Source organism: Tenrec ecaudatus, chromosome 1 (genome assembly GCF_050624435.1).
Source record: "Tenrec ecaudatus isolate mTenEca1 chromosome 1, mTenEca1.hap1, whole genome shotgun sequence".
Taxonomy (NCBI): domain Eukaryota; kingdom Metazoa; phylum Chordata; class Mammalia; order Afrosoricida; family Tenrecidae; genus Tenrec; species Tenrec ecaudatus.
In genome coordinates, this window is record NC_134530.1 from 267,904,981 (window position 1) to 267,923,892 (window position 18,912).

The 18,912-nt window shown below is 44.3% G+C and overlaps 1 protein-coding gene across 1 annotated transcript in view; it reads left to right on the plus strand.

Annotated features, from left to right (window-relative positions):
* LOC142426769 (N-acetyllactosaminide beta-1,6-N-acetylglucosaminyl-transferase-like) overlaps window positions 1-18,912 on the plus strand; it is a 45,489-nt gene that overhangs the window by 15,183 nt on the left and 11,394 nt on the right. The window contains exon 2 of the mRNA XM_075532313.1: window positions 17,016-17,108. Coding sequence (XP_075388428.1) covers window positions 17,016-17,108 — 93 coding nt within the window. The remainder of the gene's footprint in view (window positions 1-17,015; window positions 17,109-18,912) is intronic.

Here is an 18,912-nt window from a genome sequence, read left to right on the forward strand (position 1 = left end):
TAAATCTTGCCATGTTCCAGAAAGGATTTATTATGGCTGGGACATAATATACTTAGGGAAACTAACACAGTCGAAACGTGCAAGAAATGCATTTCACAATCATTCTATGCAATTTTTTGCCGGCCTTAGCCACATCCTTCCTATTTCTGGGGTTCAGATTCCTCGTGTTAGAACTAATGGTTATCTCTCCAATTCTATGCCCCCATTTCCTGAGCAGGGCAATTTTTTAACTTCACTATGAACAGCTACAAGTTCACCTAACAGTACTGAGAAAGAGTACAATGATCCCTGTTCAACAACCATTAACACATTACAGAAATTCAAAGTAAGAAAAATTTCAATGAAAATCACTGAATTGATTCTGTAATTCTCACAAGTGAGTTGCAAAGTTTTCGTTTCAAAGGAAATCAACATTTCTGTACCCCACTCTGAGCCTTTCTTCAGTCCCCTTGGTAACAATGGTAGGTAGCAGAACAGGAACCAGGGATTGTTCCTCTACATGCCCCCTTCCCCAAATTGGAAGCCAATAAAGGCTAAAGGGTAGGTGCCAATTCAGGCCCTTGAGCCAGGTGAGGGGTACATTTAGGTAGGCCATCTAGGCCAGGTGGGTGTAATTCAGCCATCGACCACGCCTCCCAGCTGAAAGCCCTATAAGGCTGGAAGCCGGAGACCACCACCCTCTTTTTCCCAGCTGCTTGCTCTCTCTCCCCCACCCCACATTCTCCCCCCTTTCTTTGTCTCCCTCCCACACCCTTCTCCCTCTCCCCCCAGGCCACCACATGTGGGTATGCAGTTCCGTAAGCTACCTGTGTTCAGTTAACTGTAAAGCCTGAAACTTCTATCCTTTATAAAAACCCACTTGGATCAGAAACCAGGCTTCGTGTGAGTTTCTCATGGGAAACCAAGAACCGAGGTATTTCCCAGCCTAAAAATCTTAACAACAATTGGTTGAAAAGTGAAAATATGTTTATCCAACTCAAGCGTCAAGGATCTAGCAAATCAACCAGAGTGGGTGTTTTTCTTCTTTTAATAAGAAAAACTGGACCTATAAGCATGAACTCTTTAATAATAGAAACAAGAAAATTCTATTGAGATTTCTATTGTCTTCACCTTATTTTCCTGTGGGGGAAGAGGGAGTTCTGGTTCAGCACTAGACTAGTAGTGAGCAGTAGAATGCTCACTTTCTTGTGGGAGACTCGCATTTGACTCCTGGCTAATGTGCCTCAAACTCGCCTATCAGTCTAGGCTTGTGTGTGGTCATACTGAACAGGTTTCAGCAGATCTTCTAGACTAAGAAAGACTAGGAAGTAAAGTCTGTTGAACTACTTATGAAAATCAGTGAAAACTCTGTGGGTCACAGTGATCCTATGTAGTTATACACGGAGATTAATGAAGGCGAAGGCAATTCCATGGCAGCTAATAACAATCACTACCAAGAGTAGTGAATTGGTTTGTGAGGTAGATTGTCCCATCTACAGTCTTTAGTGGTACACTATTTCACTAGCTGGCAGGTGATGTCTCTTCTCTCCCCATAGAACATTCTGCACCTTCTATAAAGTCAAAATAAGTGCAAATTGCTTGCCTTACTGTTTTATGGGTCCAATGTGTATTTGAGTGTGGAATTAACATGAAGACATCCCCCTTTGCTATATTTTAATGTGTTCTCCCTTACCACCTGTTTTCTTAGAACCTGCTCTGTTATATTAATTCTTCTTGTTTGTGTATTTTTTCCACTGGTAAGTTGAGATTTTCTGCAAAACTTAGTTGTTTTGCATGAGATTTCTTTGATCTTACGGAATCCAAGCCCCCACCCCCACCTCCACTGCCACTCCACTTCAGCAAGGACCCTATAAAACAGGGTAGAACTGCCTCGGAGGGTTTCTGACACCGAAATTCTTTAGAGGAGTAGAATGCGCCATCTTTCTCTCAGCTTACAGAATAGAATAGTGTGAAGGAAAGAATATCGATTTGGAAGGATTCAACTCACTACTATCAAACTGAGTCTGACCCAAAGCAACTCTGTAAGTCAGGGTAGAACTGCCCCTGTGGGTTTCCGAGGCTTTAACTCTTTCTGGGAGAAGAATGCCTCATTTTTCTCCCACAGAGACACTGCTGGAGTAGAACTGCTGACCTTTCTGTTAGCAGCCTAATGCGTAAACCCAGTGCACCACAGGAGCTCCTAATAGATTTGGAATAAGAAAGATTTATTTTGAACCTTAGGCTTGGCACTTAACTTTTCGACAGTGAACAAACTACTTAAACCAACATCAGCCTGTTAACTTTGGTTTTAGGACCTCAGGGGGGAGAAATATAAAAGTGCTTGAGAATTTATTAAAAAGTAAGTGGGCAGTTTTGATTCAATTCCACCTAAAGAGCGTGACTATGCCATACTGATATTTCTTTGCAAGGATTCGAAAAGACCTGGGAGACTCTTTGTGGCTTTAAACCCACAATTGTGTTAACTACACAGTTTTCCTATGTATATTATACCCCGACCAGTAGGATTGATGGAATAATGGCAATGGATTTCTCTCCTTGACAGGATCGAGTCGCCAAGAAGCCCTGGTGGTGTCGTGGGCTATGAGTTGGGCTGCTAACCCCACGTTCATCAGTTTGAAACTGCTAGCCTCTCTTGCAGGACAAAGATGAGGCTTTCTACTGCAAAGATTTAGTCTCAGAAACGCACAGGGACACTGTGAGTCTGGATTGACTTCATGGTGGTTGTTTTAAGCAGATCCCATGAAATATACAGAGACATGGAATTGTCTTTGTATTGTTTAGGTTTTCTTCACTACAGACAAGTCACACATGTATAAAGGAACGAAGGTTAAAACAAACACGTCACTCCCTCTGCACACATGCTCTGAGTGGAGATATCTCATGCAGGAGAGGCTCCACTTAACTCTCAGAGAGAAGAATCATACCTTCAAATCTCATAAGTGATCTAGTGAATATTAAGTAAACAGAGTCCATGTCACAGCCCAGGGTAAATGTTGCCTCAAGGGCTAGCCAGGAAGATGTGGGTTTGGGTGGGTGGGGGCGGGGTGTGGGGCTCAGTCAGTAGTACTTCCTTTAGCCTGAGAACACTGCTAATGCGCCTCTGGGTTCTGGGAACTCAGTGGTCACCCAGGGCAGGGGGAAGCAAAGGCGCTTAGCTCTAGCTGAGAGTGATGTCCTTCCATCTGGTTCTGTTGTTTGTGTCTAATGTAGGGTCTGCTTTAACTAATGTGTGTTAGACATAGTCCATTATATCTTTTACTCCTGGGTGGCATTCTGTTCTTTCCAGCTCACAGGCTGGTAATGTCTGATTTTCACTTTCTGCTTCCAGCAGCAGTAAGTCTGGTTAGCCGTCCGAGGCCTAACCCACTGTGCCACCGGGACCGTTTTCATTCAGTAGCCTTTAGATAATCAGCAATTCTCATCGTTTTCCTCTGAAATACCATAGAGATTAGAGAGAGAGAAAAACGGTAACAGTATTTTTGATGTTGTAAAATGCTAACAGATTGGTTTCAGTAAGCCTCTAAAACACTACCCAGAACTCAATCGAACAGATTGCTGCTGCTGCTGCGAAGTGCCGTGAAGTCCGTTTGGACTCCCAGAACCCCATGTGCCACCAGAGGAAGCGTCGCTCGGTGCTGCCCCATCCTCACAGTCAGTGCTGTGCTGGAGCCCACTTCGTCTTCACTCGAAAAAGTTAGTCAAGTAAAATACTGTTTTTCAAATGAAAAAGCCTACAGAGTTATTACCAAAAGACCCTCCAATTTTAAAACGGTGCCCTTTTTATTTATATACGTTTCTTAAAGGAGATCCACTCTCTTACGTATTGTTGTTGAATTTGATGCAGCTTCTTTAAAAATGTTACCTGGTTCCACACACAGATTCGCTTGTTTTTTTGTTGTTGTTGTACCCATATTGCCATGTTTTGTCAAAACACAAGAGTCATGCATGCACCCTCATCATCAAGATAAAGAATAAATCCAGACCTGTCCCTATGTGATTGTGATGGTTACTAATGACCATTGAGTCAGCTCCGACTCTCAGTGACCCGCGTACAACAGAGCCAAGCATGGCCCCGCGGTGCCATCTTCACCATCAATGGTAGACCCCTGTATTGCTGCAGCCACCAAGGATCCTGAGCGCCCTCCAGGCCAGGGGCTCGTCATTTATCACCCCGTTTGGACACAATATTCTGATGGGATCTGTAAGGTTTTTGTTAGCTGATTTTTCAGGAGTAGATGGCCAGTCCTTTCTTCTTAGTCCATCTTCGTCTGGAAGCCCTGCTGAGACCTGCCTTCGGTCAGCGACCCTGCTAGCATTTGATGTACCAGCAGCGGCTTCTGGCATCATGAGAACATGAGAGGCACCACAGTATTACACAAGGGCAGATGGGTGGCGGGAAGTAGCTGTTAAGCAGAGAAAAACACCAGGGTTCAAGGGCATAAGACACTTTACATCTGAAGACTGAATACTTACAAGGAGCTCTGGTGGCACTTTCAGGTAAGTGTTGGACTGCTAACCGGAAGGTCAGTGGTTCCAACCCACCATCCGGCTCCATAGGAGAAAGATGAGGCTGTCTGCTCCCATAAAGATGCTATGTAACCTTGGAAACCCTACGTAGGTCAGTACAAGTTGGAATGGACTCAGTGGCAGTGGGTTTGGGTTTGGGGAATCGGACACTAAAAACTCCTACAGTGGAGAGGAAGATCTACATGGGGAGGGACCTGAGGGAGCCAGCACTGAAGTCTTTATTTTTTCAGTCTTTAATGTACCGTATATGCTCGTGTATAAGCCGAGTTTTTCAGCACATTTTTTAATGCAGTTTTTGTGGTACAATTAGGTGCCCCGGCTGATATTTGGGTTGGCTTATATGTGAGTATATACGGTATATAGGTTTCTACCTTCTTGCCCACATTACAACTCCCTTAAACTTTGCCTTGAAATATACACCTGGACAGCGGCCCTGTGAGGTCACTCCATTTTCGAGGAGGCTGACCTCTGTCAGCAGCATAAGGAGCCGTGTGACCAGGGCCCCCAGAGCCCTCGCCTGCTCTCCTGCTGACACTTCCAAGGCTGCCGACTATCCAGATGCCATGGATCAGTCTTTGCGCCGCTCTCGAACTTGTTAAAGGTACTGGCGGTCCCACGGTGGGGTGCTCGCCTTGCGTGCCGGAGAGGAGCTGGGTTCCGTTCCTAGCCGTGCGCTCGTGCAGCTGTCACCCGCCTGTCAGTGGGGCCCTGTGTGCTGCCACGGTGATGCACAGAGCTCCCGGGCTAAGACAGACTAGGAATAACAATCTGGCGATCTACTTCTGAAAACCAGTCAGGGAAAACTGTGAATCTCAAGGTTCCACTTGGCAGTCGACCACGGAAATGACACAGAGCTGGGCAGCCCTTCCTTCGGTTACCGTCAGGGTTAGTCAAGGACAGCTAACACAGCAACACGGAACCTTTTTATTGGATCTCATTGGTTCTCATGCCAAATGTTCAGGTTAGATAGATGTTTCAGGAAGGAGTGACATACTCGCTGTTTCCTGTAATTCTGAAAATGGCCGCAAACTCCGTGGCCTTGACTCATAACCCGCAGCCCGGAGAGGCTGTGCTAAGGTCCCAGAGGCGGTTCTCATATTTACCTAAGGGGAGTGTCGACGGCAGGACAGCCTCTGCCATCGTGCAGGTATATGGAAGAGTAGACTGGCTGGGGACAGGGACTTGGTATCCAGAGGCAATGTAGTCCAGGCAACAACAACGATTGACTGACCATCAGCTACTTTTGTTGCCTTACGAGGAGTCGAAATAACAGTCGTAAGCAAGTGTGGGGGGTTGTTTGTTTTAATTTGGCTGCTTTTCCATAAAATTGGAGGGAATTGTGTGTAGCTTGTGAATGAATTCTTGATTCACATCCAACTGGGTGTAACCTGGTCCTTGCTCTGAAGGTGAGGAGGGCGCTGTGCGCAGAACATGATGTCTGGGGGAGTCATTACCAATGTTTCCTCAGCAGCAAACAAAACAGCCTGAGCTAACTGCCTGCCACTGATGCCAATTAAGACGGGCCCCAGGTATGAAATCCATTTCCCTGGAATATACTTGGAAAGGAAAACCAATACTGCCATTTTCTTCATTTTCAGACAGCACTTAAAAGCTAGCTTAAAACTCACCATATCTCATTCAGGCTGTGAACACACCCATCAGCCCTCTAGTAGATCAGAGAAATAAAATTCCAGTTGCTATCCATATGCTTACCCATAAAATACTAGCTGACTCTCTCAAGTTTCCAGGAAGTGATAAAAAGTCTGAAGCAAACAGGTTATTTAAAATAGAGAAACCCATAAAAGTCAAAAACATGTATGTAAGCAATGCCCGGTACACTTCAGGAAACCCAAGGCATTTATCCTAAGGGGCAGGCCACTTATAAAGATGACTTGCAATGTCCGCTTCCTATAGATGTATCAGCTAGCTACATAATAGTTGTGTTGTCGTCTTCGAGTGACACACTGTTTCTTGCCATCCGCCAACTTCAACTCCAGGCAGCCCATCTACAACAGCGTCTGAGATGGCACCACTGTGTTCCAGTCCACCCCATGACCACTGTGTAATCTGAGTCCCTAGCTCACCTTCCAGACTATATTGTACTCTGTGGTGATCCACAGAGTTATGATGAGCTACATTTCGGAAGTACATCAGAAAGGTCTTCCTTCCTAGTGTGTCTTCATCTGGCAGCTCTGCCCCAAACCTGTCGAACATCATAGCAATACCCAGTTTCCACTGACAGATGGGTGTTGGCTATGCTGATCTCACACAGGGAAGGCGAGAATTTGAACCACTTATATAAACCACCATTATCTCCCTATTTCAGCTATAATAATTCTCGTCAATTATTACAATGAGTAGTTTTACAGTCATACTCTGTACCAAGGAGCCCCGGTGGTGTAGTGGTTACTCATTGGGCTGCTAACTGCAAGGTCAGTAGTTTGAAACCACCAGCCACTCCAAGAGAGAACGAGGAGGCACTCTACTCTTGTGAAGAGTTAATCTCAGAAGCTCACCTGGGGCAGCTCTACCCTGCCTTATAGGCTCACTACGAGTCAGCATCCACTCGCCGGCAGTGAGTGAGTGACTACCAAGCTCCATTCAAAGTAATGTCCTTACATATTTGATGTAAAGAATGAGAACAGTCATAGAACATCCATAGAATAAGCAGTCCTTCTACAAGTAAGGAAACTGAAAAGCAGAGCCAGCCCATCACTGGCCTCATAACTAGTAATCTGCAGAGCATGGATGTGAACCGAGGCGACTGAGTTCCAGTGTCACAGGGGGCACGGTCACAGTGGCCAGCAATTGAAACCACCACCCTCTTCACAGAATACAGATGAGGCTTTCTATTCCTGTAAAGAATGGCAGCCATAGAAGCCCACAGACGCAGTTCTACTCCGTCCTCTAAGGTCACTATGAATCAGTGTCAACTTTTCATCCCTCTTCTGTTCTCTGGATGGAGAGAGACAAGTGTCTGTACACTAGATAACCTTTGTGAGGTCTTCAGACGCCTGTTGCTACTCACCAAATTAGGATGTAGAACACTGTCTTTGTGAGCTGTCTTTGCCAACTGGCCGTGGTATCCCCGAGGCTGCAATTGTCCCAATGTAGACTCCCCCTTGAGCTTTGAGAGTCCCATTCCCCTGCACCTTAACCTCCACCAGGTGATTGCCTACATCACTTCCAGATGAATACATGTATAAAGAGGAGAAGGCCCATAAGGTTTAAACTTTAGTAGCTAGTTCCTGACAAGGTTCAGCACATTTTCTTATATTAGACATTTGCATAAGACCCTTGGGTCATATAAACAGTTCGTGCTTGACTGCTAACCTAAAGGCTGGTGGTTCAAACCCATCCAATGGTACTACCAACAAAAAAGCCTGTCTGCTTCCATAAAGCTGAGGAAACCCTATGACGCAGTTCTTCTCTGTGACATATGTGCTAGATGACAACTAGCAACAATAACAACCACATATCTTTGTGTAAGCCAAAGTGCAAAAAGCTAAGTAAACAAGGAAGACCACAGTGGGGCGGCTAGGCAGACAGTGGGGTTGTCAGGGGTACAGTGGGCTCGGGGTCACCTAAGGTTCCAGTGAGTTGTCACAAGCTGCTGGCAGCCCTAACCTTCATGTGCAGTCTTCTCTGGGAAGACCAAATGAGACAGATCTGCCAACTCGATGTGGCCTACGGGCTGCTCAACTGCTTATTTGAGTCTGGGCTCTGCCGTTTGGCATTTTTCTGATCAGTGTATGAACTCAAGCAGGGAACAGGTGGGCACAGCCTGGAATGGACTGCCTGAGGAGGGACAATCGTCAGAAGCAAGAGAAGTGACTTTGAAGAAGTGACAATTCAGAGGCAAGCTTTGAAGGAAGAGATAAGCATTAAGCTAGGTCCAGGGAAATAAGAGGAACAGCAAAAAAGAGGAAGTCCCTCAATGAGATGGATTCGCCATCCATCCATCCATCCATCCGTCCGTCCGTCCGTCCGTCCATCCATCTGCCACAATACGATCAAGCATAGGAACATTTGTGAGCACAGTGCAGGACTGGGCAGTTTCATGCTGTTGTGCAGAAGGTCTCTGTGGGTTGAAACCAACTCGATGGCGTCTAACCACAACAGAGGAAGAGAAAGCAGAAATGTATAATACGAACTTGAATAAAACCAAACACCCAAGCTCAACTGTCGTCAAGTCCATTTCAACTCAGTGACCTGTCTACAGGACAGTGACACTGCCCTTTTGAGTTCCTGAGGCTGTAGATCATTATGGGGACAGAAAGCCTCCTCTTTCTCCCAAGGAGGAACTAGCGGCTTTGCCCTGCTTAACTTGCTGTTAGCAACCCAGCACAATCCACCACGCCAGCTGGGGCCCTAGGAATTGGAGTTAGAAGTAAAAAAATTAAGCATGTGCATAACGGGAGTCATTAGGAGAGGCCGAGGAAGGTTGCATGTCTGAGACTGGCTTTAATTTGTCAGAGGGTAAGCTTGAAGGACAGAAATTGGGAGGACCATTCAAAGTCTCTCTAATCCACTAATAGTCTAGGGCAACAGATCATCACTGGTTATAGCGAGAGCCATCTGGTAGTGTTGCCAGCCAAGTGGGTTGCCTTGGGGTGGAGAGGCAGGTTTGTGTGCAATTAAATAGTCTTGTAGAGAGATGGAGTGACAAGTTAGCATGTGCCACTGCTCACTGAAAGGCTGGAAGCTTGAGTTTACCCAGAAGAGTCCTGGGGGTAGGGGCTGGCACAGCACTTGTGAAGACTCAACATGGAAAACACCGGGGCACAGTTTCGCGCTCACACACACAGAATCGACTCGATGACTGCTGGTTCTGTGGGGCGCTGTTGAGTATCTGAGGAGGGTGGGGACTACCAGGAAAGAAAGAATGAGCAGTGTTATTACTATAATTACTATAAGACTTGAAGAATCGTTAGAGATTGGAAATCAGACGGGGGTTGTTTTTTGATTGCTTGCTTTGCACCCTTTGATATCAGCTCCCCTTTATTCCCCCGTGCCCCTCAAGAGTCCTTGTTATTATATTAAATGTTATTATAGTCGTTATTCCTCCGTATATTACGCCATTCAGTGTATTCATTTACCTGCCATTCTGTTCTTCGTTCCCCTTGAGTGCGGCTATATAGTCATCATGGCTATCAGCTCTCCCTTCCCCCCTCATTCTTCCTGTACCTCAGGGAATCATTACTCCCATTACTATTTCCGAAGAGCTTATCTATCTTGGATTTTATGCATTAAACGATCTCAATTATACAAATGAACATATGCAGGTCAAACAGGATTATTGAGGTAAAACTAAGGTAAATGAGGTAAACTGCCCCCATAATAATAGGGGAAGGTAATATTAAAGAACTAGCTCACAGTTAATTGTTTGAACAGTGCGTTACTGCACCCTGGTTATATCATCCCTTCCATGTGGTGCTTCTGTGAGGGACTGTTCAATTATTTTACAGGTACTTTTGGGGTTTCCACTTTGTCGATGGGCCTTCACATCAATTTGGAAATGATGGAGGCAACAATTATACAACCATGCTTGATCTAATTGAACTATGGATTGTTATAATATCTGTAAGAGCTCCCAATAAAACTGGGGGGAAATAGAAAAATCAGATGGGGGCTCCTACACTGCATACAGTTTTAACAGTCAGAGCCGGCATAAGTCAGGTTAATCATGAGGGTGAAGGATTTTGAAGAGTACTATAGTTTTGTGGGGAAAAAAGACGGAAAGAATTGCCAGGTTAAAACCCGAGTGTAGTGAAGCTGATGGACTTTGTCTTTCAGGAAGACATGCCTTAATTAAAGGAGTGTTTGACAAGGGTGAAAGGTGACCCAATTAAAAAAAATAGAGTGAAAGGTGATAAAGAGCCAAAGGGAATACAGGCCTCAGGCCATCCAGTAGATCAACACCGACTTTTGGGTCAGGGGTCTAATGGAATCTGAACTACTCCGCGTGAAGCATTGTCCACATTTCAAGTTGGTCCACTAGACAGTTCTGTTCGACTATCCAAGACGAATTCTTATGTAAATGCATTCGAGCTACTTCTAAAAATACCTAGTAGATTTGTGAGGCCCAAAGCTCCAAGAACATCTTATTTATGGTTATATCCCCAACATCGAATGCAAGAGCTATTTGAATAAATCACTAAATTATCTTGAAGCAAAGACAACACGCATTTAGCACATCCACCAAAGAACAAGAAAACAAATTCACAGTAATCGTATAGAACATGGACATAGAACTGCCCCAAGTTTTCAAGGCTATGATCTTTACAGAGGCAGATTGCCACATTTTTCTCCTGAGTAGTGGCCAGTGAATTTGAACCACTAACCTTTCTGTTAGCAACCAGATGCTATTTACTGCATCCCCAGGGCACCATAGCACGTCCATGCTCCTGAAGAATTCCCTCAAATACCCTAGATGCTGGTCTACACAGCTTGGTAGCAAAGGGGAACACATATATGAAAACATTTCTAAATGGCTTTATTCTAAGCTTCTGGCGGCTGCCTTGCCCTTTCCGCATCCCATCTTTTCTTTCCTAACCATGGAATAGTTGGCAGTCGTCAGGGGGGAACGCAGGGCTGTCACTTCTAGGGTGGCATGCCCTTATCTCAGGGACTTTCCAGGCCTAAAAACACCCACATGAAACAAGGATCTCCTCCTAAGTGTCCTGCCCTCAAAACCCAAAGTGCTTACCAACCAGTGCTGGGGAAAACCAAAATATACATATTTCTATATCTGATACTGACCCAAATTAATGATCAGAAATAGAAATGCAAGCTATTTAATTTTATTTATCATCCTGTTAGGTAATTTTCTTCTTCTTTTTTAAATTGTTAAAGATAGCAAGAAAACTGTTGAGTAATATTTTCTCTTCTGTTGAATGCTATGTTTTAGGCTACTCACAAACACAGTTACTGAATCAAAACAAATAAGAATCAGGCGCATAAAATGAGCTTTTAAAATATTAAATCAGTATAATATTTAAAAAATTTTAATGCCTATCTAATTTCCTATATAAATGATTACATTGGTCTTGTTAATGTAAGGTATTACAGGCAGTCCCCAGGTTACACACAGTATGTCTTTATGTCAAATTTGTATGTACGTTGCAACAGGTACGTAAGGTGCTTGCACGGTAGTGCAAGCAGACTGGATCCTTTACAAGGATTTCAATTTGTACCCGCAGTAAGTAAGAATGATTGTGATGAGGTTTTTTTTTTATGGTTTTGTATTTCCAAACAAGGATTGGGCCAGTTTGCTAAGTGAGAGCAATTTATGGAATATTAAAGGGCAAGTCTGTGTGAGCTGTCTATAAGAGGCTGTTCTTAACCAGGTACTTACTGTATAAATAAAGCGAGTATAGCACTCAGCTGGATCCAATTCATTTATTCAACAAACACAGTTATTTAGCTAAGAAAGGCGGTGTCCCAAGGAAAACATTCCTGGTTACTCTGTAAATGGAATCTCAAAACTTTTGCTTACATAAGCCTATGAAGAGCAAATGAGAGAACTGAATTTTATACTTAGAAATGTTTTCTCTGATAATAGCAGAGGTCTCTTTTTTGCCTCACCTAGCAATAATGAAAAGCAGGCCTTCCCTAAGACCTGTGGTAAATGAAAGTACAGTCACATGTCCCTGTGACCCCTAACTACCCTCCTCAACTCATGGGAAATAATAATAATAGATCACCTCAATATTTTTCAAAGAGTAATTGTATCCCATCCGTTTATCAAAAAAACTCATGCTTAGTGGGTTTGACCAGAATTTGAAAGAAGCAAATACATTCACCTGGAAAAGAAGAGGAAAAACAAGTGCATAACGCCTGTAGTGGGCCTAAGCATTTTATTGCGAAACATGCATTTGTGTGGATGTGTGCATTTTGCTTGATACAAGGGGCCTCAAAATATTTATGAAAAAATGGAATTAAATGTTAATGGAATTCTCCACAAATTTTGAAGGCAGTGTGTGTACACTGTGTGGGTGCGTACTGTGTAATCATAGTGATCAGAGTGTAAAATCATTTTGGGCGGGGGCGGATGCCGTCTAAGAAGGTAAAAGGGCTTGATGTATTCTAACCACTCTATTTGAAAGGTTAGACTCAGGGCAGTTGAATGACATCCCAGGATGCTTAGCTGGATCACAGCTCCACATACCTCAGTCCCTATTCTGGTCGATTTTGAGCTATCTTTTCTGCTAGCCGCTGCACCCCCCAGGGCACCGTAGCACGTCCATGCTCCTGAAGAATTCCCTCAAATACCCTAGATGCTGGTCTACACAGCTTGGTAGCAAAGGGGAACACATATATGAAAACATTTCTAAATGGCATTATTCTAAGCTTCTGGCGGCTGCCTCGCCCTTTCCGCATCCCATCTTTTCTTTCCTAACCATGGAATAGTTGGCAGTCGTCAGGGGGGAACGCAGGGCTGTCACTTCTAGGGTGGCATGTCCTTATCTCAGGGACTTTCCAGGCCTAAAAACACCCACATGAAACAAGGATCTCCTCCTAAGTGACCTGCCCTCAAAACCCAAAGTGCTTACCAACCAGTGCTGGGGAAAACCAAAATATACATATGTCTATATTTGACACTGAGCCAAATTAACGATCAGAAATAGAGATGACAAGCTACTTCCTTCTACAGTTCCTGCTTGCAAACCAGGATTGACTTGAAATATGGATCTGTGCTGCTCATTCAGTCAATCATCTGTGAGCCCCAGAGTACTTGCCACGCACACAAAGTAGATTTCAATCATATCTGTATGTGCCTCTTTCTCAGAACTTCAGTGCAATTTTGTATCGCACACACAGAATAATATTGAAGCCCAGGCATTTGAGACATGTCAACAGACCAAAGTATACACGTTGAGGCTTGGGTTTCATGAACGGGAGGTTAATAGATGCATGCATGGATTTAAAAACAAACAACATTTTATTGAGGGCTCTTACAGCTCTTGTAACAATCCACACATCAATTGTATCAAGCACATTTGTACATATGTTGCCATCATTATATTCTAGACATTTGCGTAATTCCTATTGAGCCCTTGGTGTCAGCACCTCTCCCCTCCCCCCTGATAAGTTATTATTATTATTTTCATATTTTACACCGATCATTGTCTCCCTTCCCCAATGGTTTCAGTTGTTCGTCCCCCCTGTGTGTGTGTGGGGGGGGTGTGGTTATGTGCTGATCATTGCAATGGGTTCCCCCTTCCTCCCCTCTCCCTGCCCTCCTGGTATCACTGTTCCTGTTCCTTGATTCTGTGTGTCGTGAGCTTTTATCTCTTATCTGTACCTGTGCACATGCTTCGGTCTAGCCCACAGTGAAAGGCAGGACTGGGGTCATGATAGTGGGGGTGATGAAGCCTCAAGGAACCAAAGGAGTCGTGTATGTTTCATCGGTGCTATACTGCACCCCCATTGACTCATCCCTTCCCTGTTACCCCTCTGTGAGGGGATGTCCCATTGTCTACAGATGGGCTTTGGGTCTCTGCTCCGACCCCCCTCATTCTCAACAATATAGTTTGTTTGTTTGTTTGTTTGTTTGTTTGGGGGCTTCTGATGCCTGTTACCTGCATGTACGGATTTTAAAGAAGGAGGCCATTCGTGATAAATGTCAAGAATCTAATCTTGAGCATAATGAAATCCTTCTGAATTAGAATTGCTTTGTGATGGTCACTAGTAGTGGAAACAACAACAACAAAAAGATTTTGTCTTCTGTTCTTTGTCAGTGGTTTGTTTTTGTTGTTTTGTTGTCTGGTTGTATACTGTTGCTTTGTTTTCCTCTGTCTTGTTTTCGTGCATGTTAGTGACTCCACAGGTCTGTCTGAATAGGACAGGCTGGATGAACTATCTGGAGGAAAAACAACGGGACCGACAGTTCCGGGGGGACTTGGGGTCGGGGGGTAAGGAAGTGGTGTTAACAAACCCAGGGACAAGGGAAAAACATGGGACCCCAAATGGTAGAGAAGGGGGAGTGGCAGGCATGGTGGGAAATGATCAAGGGTAAGGTTGCTTAGAGAAGAGGTATACTCTAGCCCAGGTGGCGATGAAGCATGGTAGTAGGGCAGGAGGAAAGTCAAGGGAGATGGAGGAAAGAGCTAGGAGTCAAAGGGCATTTATGGAGGTCTAGACAAAGACATGTACATGCAAATATATATAGGAGGATGGGGAAATAGATCTATGTGTCTATATTTATAGGTCAAGTATTAAGGTGGCGGAAGGACCTTGGGCCTCTACTCAAACACTCCCTCAATGCATGAATACCTTCTTTTATTAAATTGGAACTCTATGATGCTCACTCTCCCGACACAACGGCTGGAGCCAAAGGCTTGAAGATAAACAAGCGGCCATCTAGCTCAGAAGCAACAAAGTCCACATGGAAGAACACACCAGCCTGTGTGATCGAGTGGTCCCAAAGGGATCAGTTACCAGGCATCAAAGAACAAAAAATCATATCATTGACTGCACATCTCCATGATAGGATCGCTGAAGACAAATGGGTGCATAAGCAATTGTGGTGAAGAAAGCTGATGGTGCCCGGCTATCAAAAGAGATAGTGTCTGGGGTCTTAAAGGCTTGAAGGTGAACAAGCGGCCATCTAGCTCAGAAGCAAAAAAGCCCACATGGAAGAAGCACACCGGCCAGTGCGATCACGAGGTGCCAAGGGACCAGGTATAAGGCATCATGCAAAAAAAACAACAACGATATAAGTGTGTGTATATATGTGTATATATGTGTATATGCATATGTATATATATACCATATTAAATGAAGGGGGAAGTGCAGAGTGGAGACCCAAGGCCCAAGTGTCGGCCAATGGAGATCCCCTCATAGAGGCGTTTAGGAGAGGAGATGGGTTAATTAGGGTGCAAGGTAGTACCAATGAAGAACACAGCTTTCCCCCAGATCCTGGATGCTTCCTCCCCCCAACTACCATGATCCGAATTCTACCTTGCAGGCCTGGATAGGACAGAGGCTGTACACTGGTACATATGAGGGCTGGAGGTACAGGGAATCCAGGGTGGATGATACCTTCAAGACCAAGGGTGTGAAGGGCGATGCTGGGAGAGTGGAGGGTGAGTGGGTTGGAAAGGGGGAACTGATTACAGGGATCCACATGTGACCTCTTCCCTGAGAGAGGGACAGCAGAGAAGGGGGGAAGGGAGACTCCGGATAGGGCAAGATATGACAAAATAACGAGGTATAAATTACCAAGGGCACATGAGGGAGTGGGGAAAGGGGAGGGAGGGGAAAAAAAAAGAGGACCTGATGCAAGGGGCTTAAGTGGAGAGCAAATGCCTTGAGAATGATTGGGGCAGGGAATGTATGGATGTGCTTTATACAATTGATGTATGTATATGTATGGATGGTGATAAGAGTTGTATGGGTCCCTAATAAAATGTAAAAAAAGAAAAGAGGAGAAAAAAATGATTAGGGCAAAGACTGTACAGATGTGCTTTATACAATTTATGTATGTATATGTATGAACTGTGATAAGAATTGTATGAGCCCCTAATAAATTGTTAAAATTAAAAAAAAAAAACAAAAAAAAACACAATCACCTAAAAGTGGGTGATATTTTAACCCCCATGGAAATATTATATTTAAACTTTCCTGATGTAGTTATTGAATCAGAATTATTGTTAATTGGCACTGAGATAAGAATCACATACACATCAGTTCATCTTGTGGACAGATATAAATATTTCAAATGATCTCTTCGCTTCCCCTTCCCACACCCCACTTACTTAATCAAGCCAGGTGTTATACACAACTTTTAAAATGTATGATAGGGATAAAACAGAAAGCGGCTTTTCAGATTTCAAGCCAAATCCACTGCCATCGAGCCGATTTCAACTCATCGCAACCCTATATGGGGTTTCCAAGATTGTACATCTCTTCCAGAAGCAAACAGCCCCATTTTTCTCCCACAGAGAAACTGGTGGGTTCAAACTACTGACCCCACATTGAACCATCCAATTCCTACTGACAGGGCCACCAGTGTTCCTGTTGCTCAGGTAGGTGGCACCAGACCAAGTACAAACCTGAATTAACCAACAGAAGGCAATATTGCTTAGTAAATAGTGTTTTTCTTGAATGCTCTTAACATGTATAGGCCAAGTTTTCAAGCAGAGTTTCTTTGGCAGCAAGAAAAAAAGCCCCTTACGGGCGGTGACAAGTAAAGACCCAGGCTGTGACAGAAAGACTCTGGAAAAATGTCATTTCAGTTGGGAAACCTGGGTATAAGACTGTATTTTAGATCATCATAGAATTATGTGACATCAGAGAAAAAGGAGACAACATTTTTCTTCGAAAAGATGTATGATCCTATTAATGTTTGTAAGAAAAGTTTTAAATGCCTAATCCAATTTTTAATTTTTAAGCATGGTTTGGAGACTTAATTGATAAGGTTGGTGCCCTTCTCTTTGAGCTCTCAATTCTGCTTTTCTTTTCTTTTCCAATCAACTCTGCAGATGTTCCTGGCTCCATGCCCAATGCGTCCTGGATCGGCAACCTCAGAGCGGTGAAGTGGAATGACATGGAGGATAAGCATGGGGGCTGCCACGGTGAGCGCTCCAGCTGGCTTTGTGCTCTCCATGGTGCTGGGGTGGAGAAAGCAGCTGTGGAACACAGGGTAGCCCAGCGAGAAAGAACTCTTGGAACATGTCGCCCGGTCTGTTCACTGTCCACTCATAGACACCCGATAAGACTGGGTAGAACTGCCCGTGAGTTTCCAAGACTGAGTCGTCATGGACTCGATGGCCGTGAGCATGTTTTTGTGAGTTTGGGCGCATTTTCTAAGTAGAGCAACCAGAAGCAGAGTCTTTGCAGTTCCTTACAAATAAGTATAAGCTTCTCCCAGACGTATTCACCACTTAGGATCACTTACGGGAGATGTCATGTGGAGCACAAATGGTCATGGTGCTTTCTTCTCGCTCGGTTAGTCTCCTTCTTCTTTGTTCTCTGTCTGGTCCTTTGGGGAGAGGAACCCTTGGGAGGGGACTGTGGTCAGGATGAGGTTGACAGGTGGCTCTGTTCTTACCACCCCCTCATGCAGACCTCTGCTCTCCCACAGCAGAAGCTCCCCTCCATTTGGAAGGCTCGGGTATTTACCACCTCTCTGATTCAGTTACAGGGACAATTTGTCCTCCAGATGGGGAAGAACTAGAAACACTAATGTGTTAGTCCAGGTAGGCTAGAGAAACAAATCCATAAACACCCATATGTGTGTAAGAGAGAGTTTTTTATAAAGGGTAATTGTACATTAAGAAAACATCCCCAGCCCAGATCAAGTCCATAGGTCCAATATTAGCCCATATGTCTGACACCAATCTATAAAGTCCTCTTCAGACTCACGGAACACATGCCATGATGCCGACTGCAGGAGGATCACAGGCCAGTGGGTGGGAAGTCTTATAGATCCAGTGGCATTGTAAGCATCTCAGCGCTGGCAGGGGTTTCCACTTGGCTACTCCAGGTCCAGGGTTCTGGCTGCATCAGGGTAGGTCCATGTGGCTTCACTTCAGGGATGTCTCTCAGGGAGTCAGCAGAGAGAGAGAAAATGTCTCCCACCTCCAAGGAGGAAAATACAAGAGCTCCCAGAATTCTCAGGAGAAGGCCATGCCCATACAGAGGCCTCATTGCATGATAGGCCAGACTCTACCTCTTCACTCGTAATCCTCTCAAATTGACACCAGATTATGTTACTATCACTACTAGTAGGATTTCATGTTTATGGGTCCTTCTGGAGAATGGTTTTGTCAGTCCTGGCCTACTTTGATTTTTATTTTATTACTTCAGCAAATATAAAGGAGTCCTAGTAGTGTAGTGGTTACAAGTTGGGTTGCAATCTGCAAGGTCTGCAGTTTGAAACCACCACCCAGGGCCAGAAACTCCCAGGGCCAGTTCTACTTTCTCTGTGGGTTGCTATGAGTCAGCATCGACTCGATGAAGTGAGTTTGGTAAAGATTACATATGGAATCCCTCAGTGGTGCAAACAGCTGAATGCTTGACTACTACCTAGAAGTTTGCTAGTTTGAAGGCAGGCCGAGGAGCCTCAGAAGAAAAGCCTGGAAGTCTACTTTCTAAAGGATTTTTCACAGCCTTGGAAAATCCTATGGAACAGTTCTACTCTGTGTACACTGGATTGTTATAAGTCAGAACCAATTTGACAGCAATGGCTTTGTGTTTTTCATTTTGTTTTGTTTTATTTTGTTTTGATTCCATAACAATCCATTTGCAATTTCAACATTCTCCCCATGTTCCAATAGTAGCGTTAAATGTGTTTATCCTGTTGAACAGCCATGACTACTATCCGTTTTCAACCATTTTTTACCACTTTTATTATGAAGTTCAGTGTCTCCTTCAGCA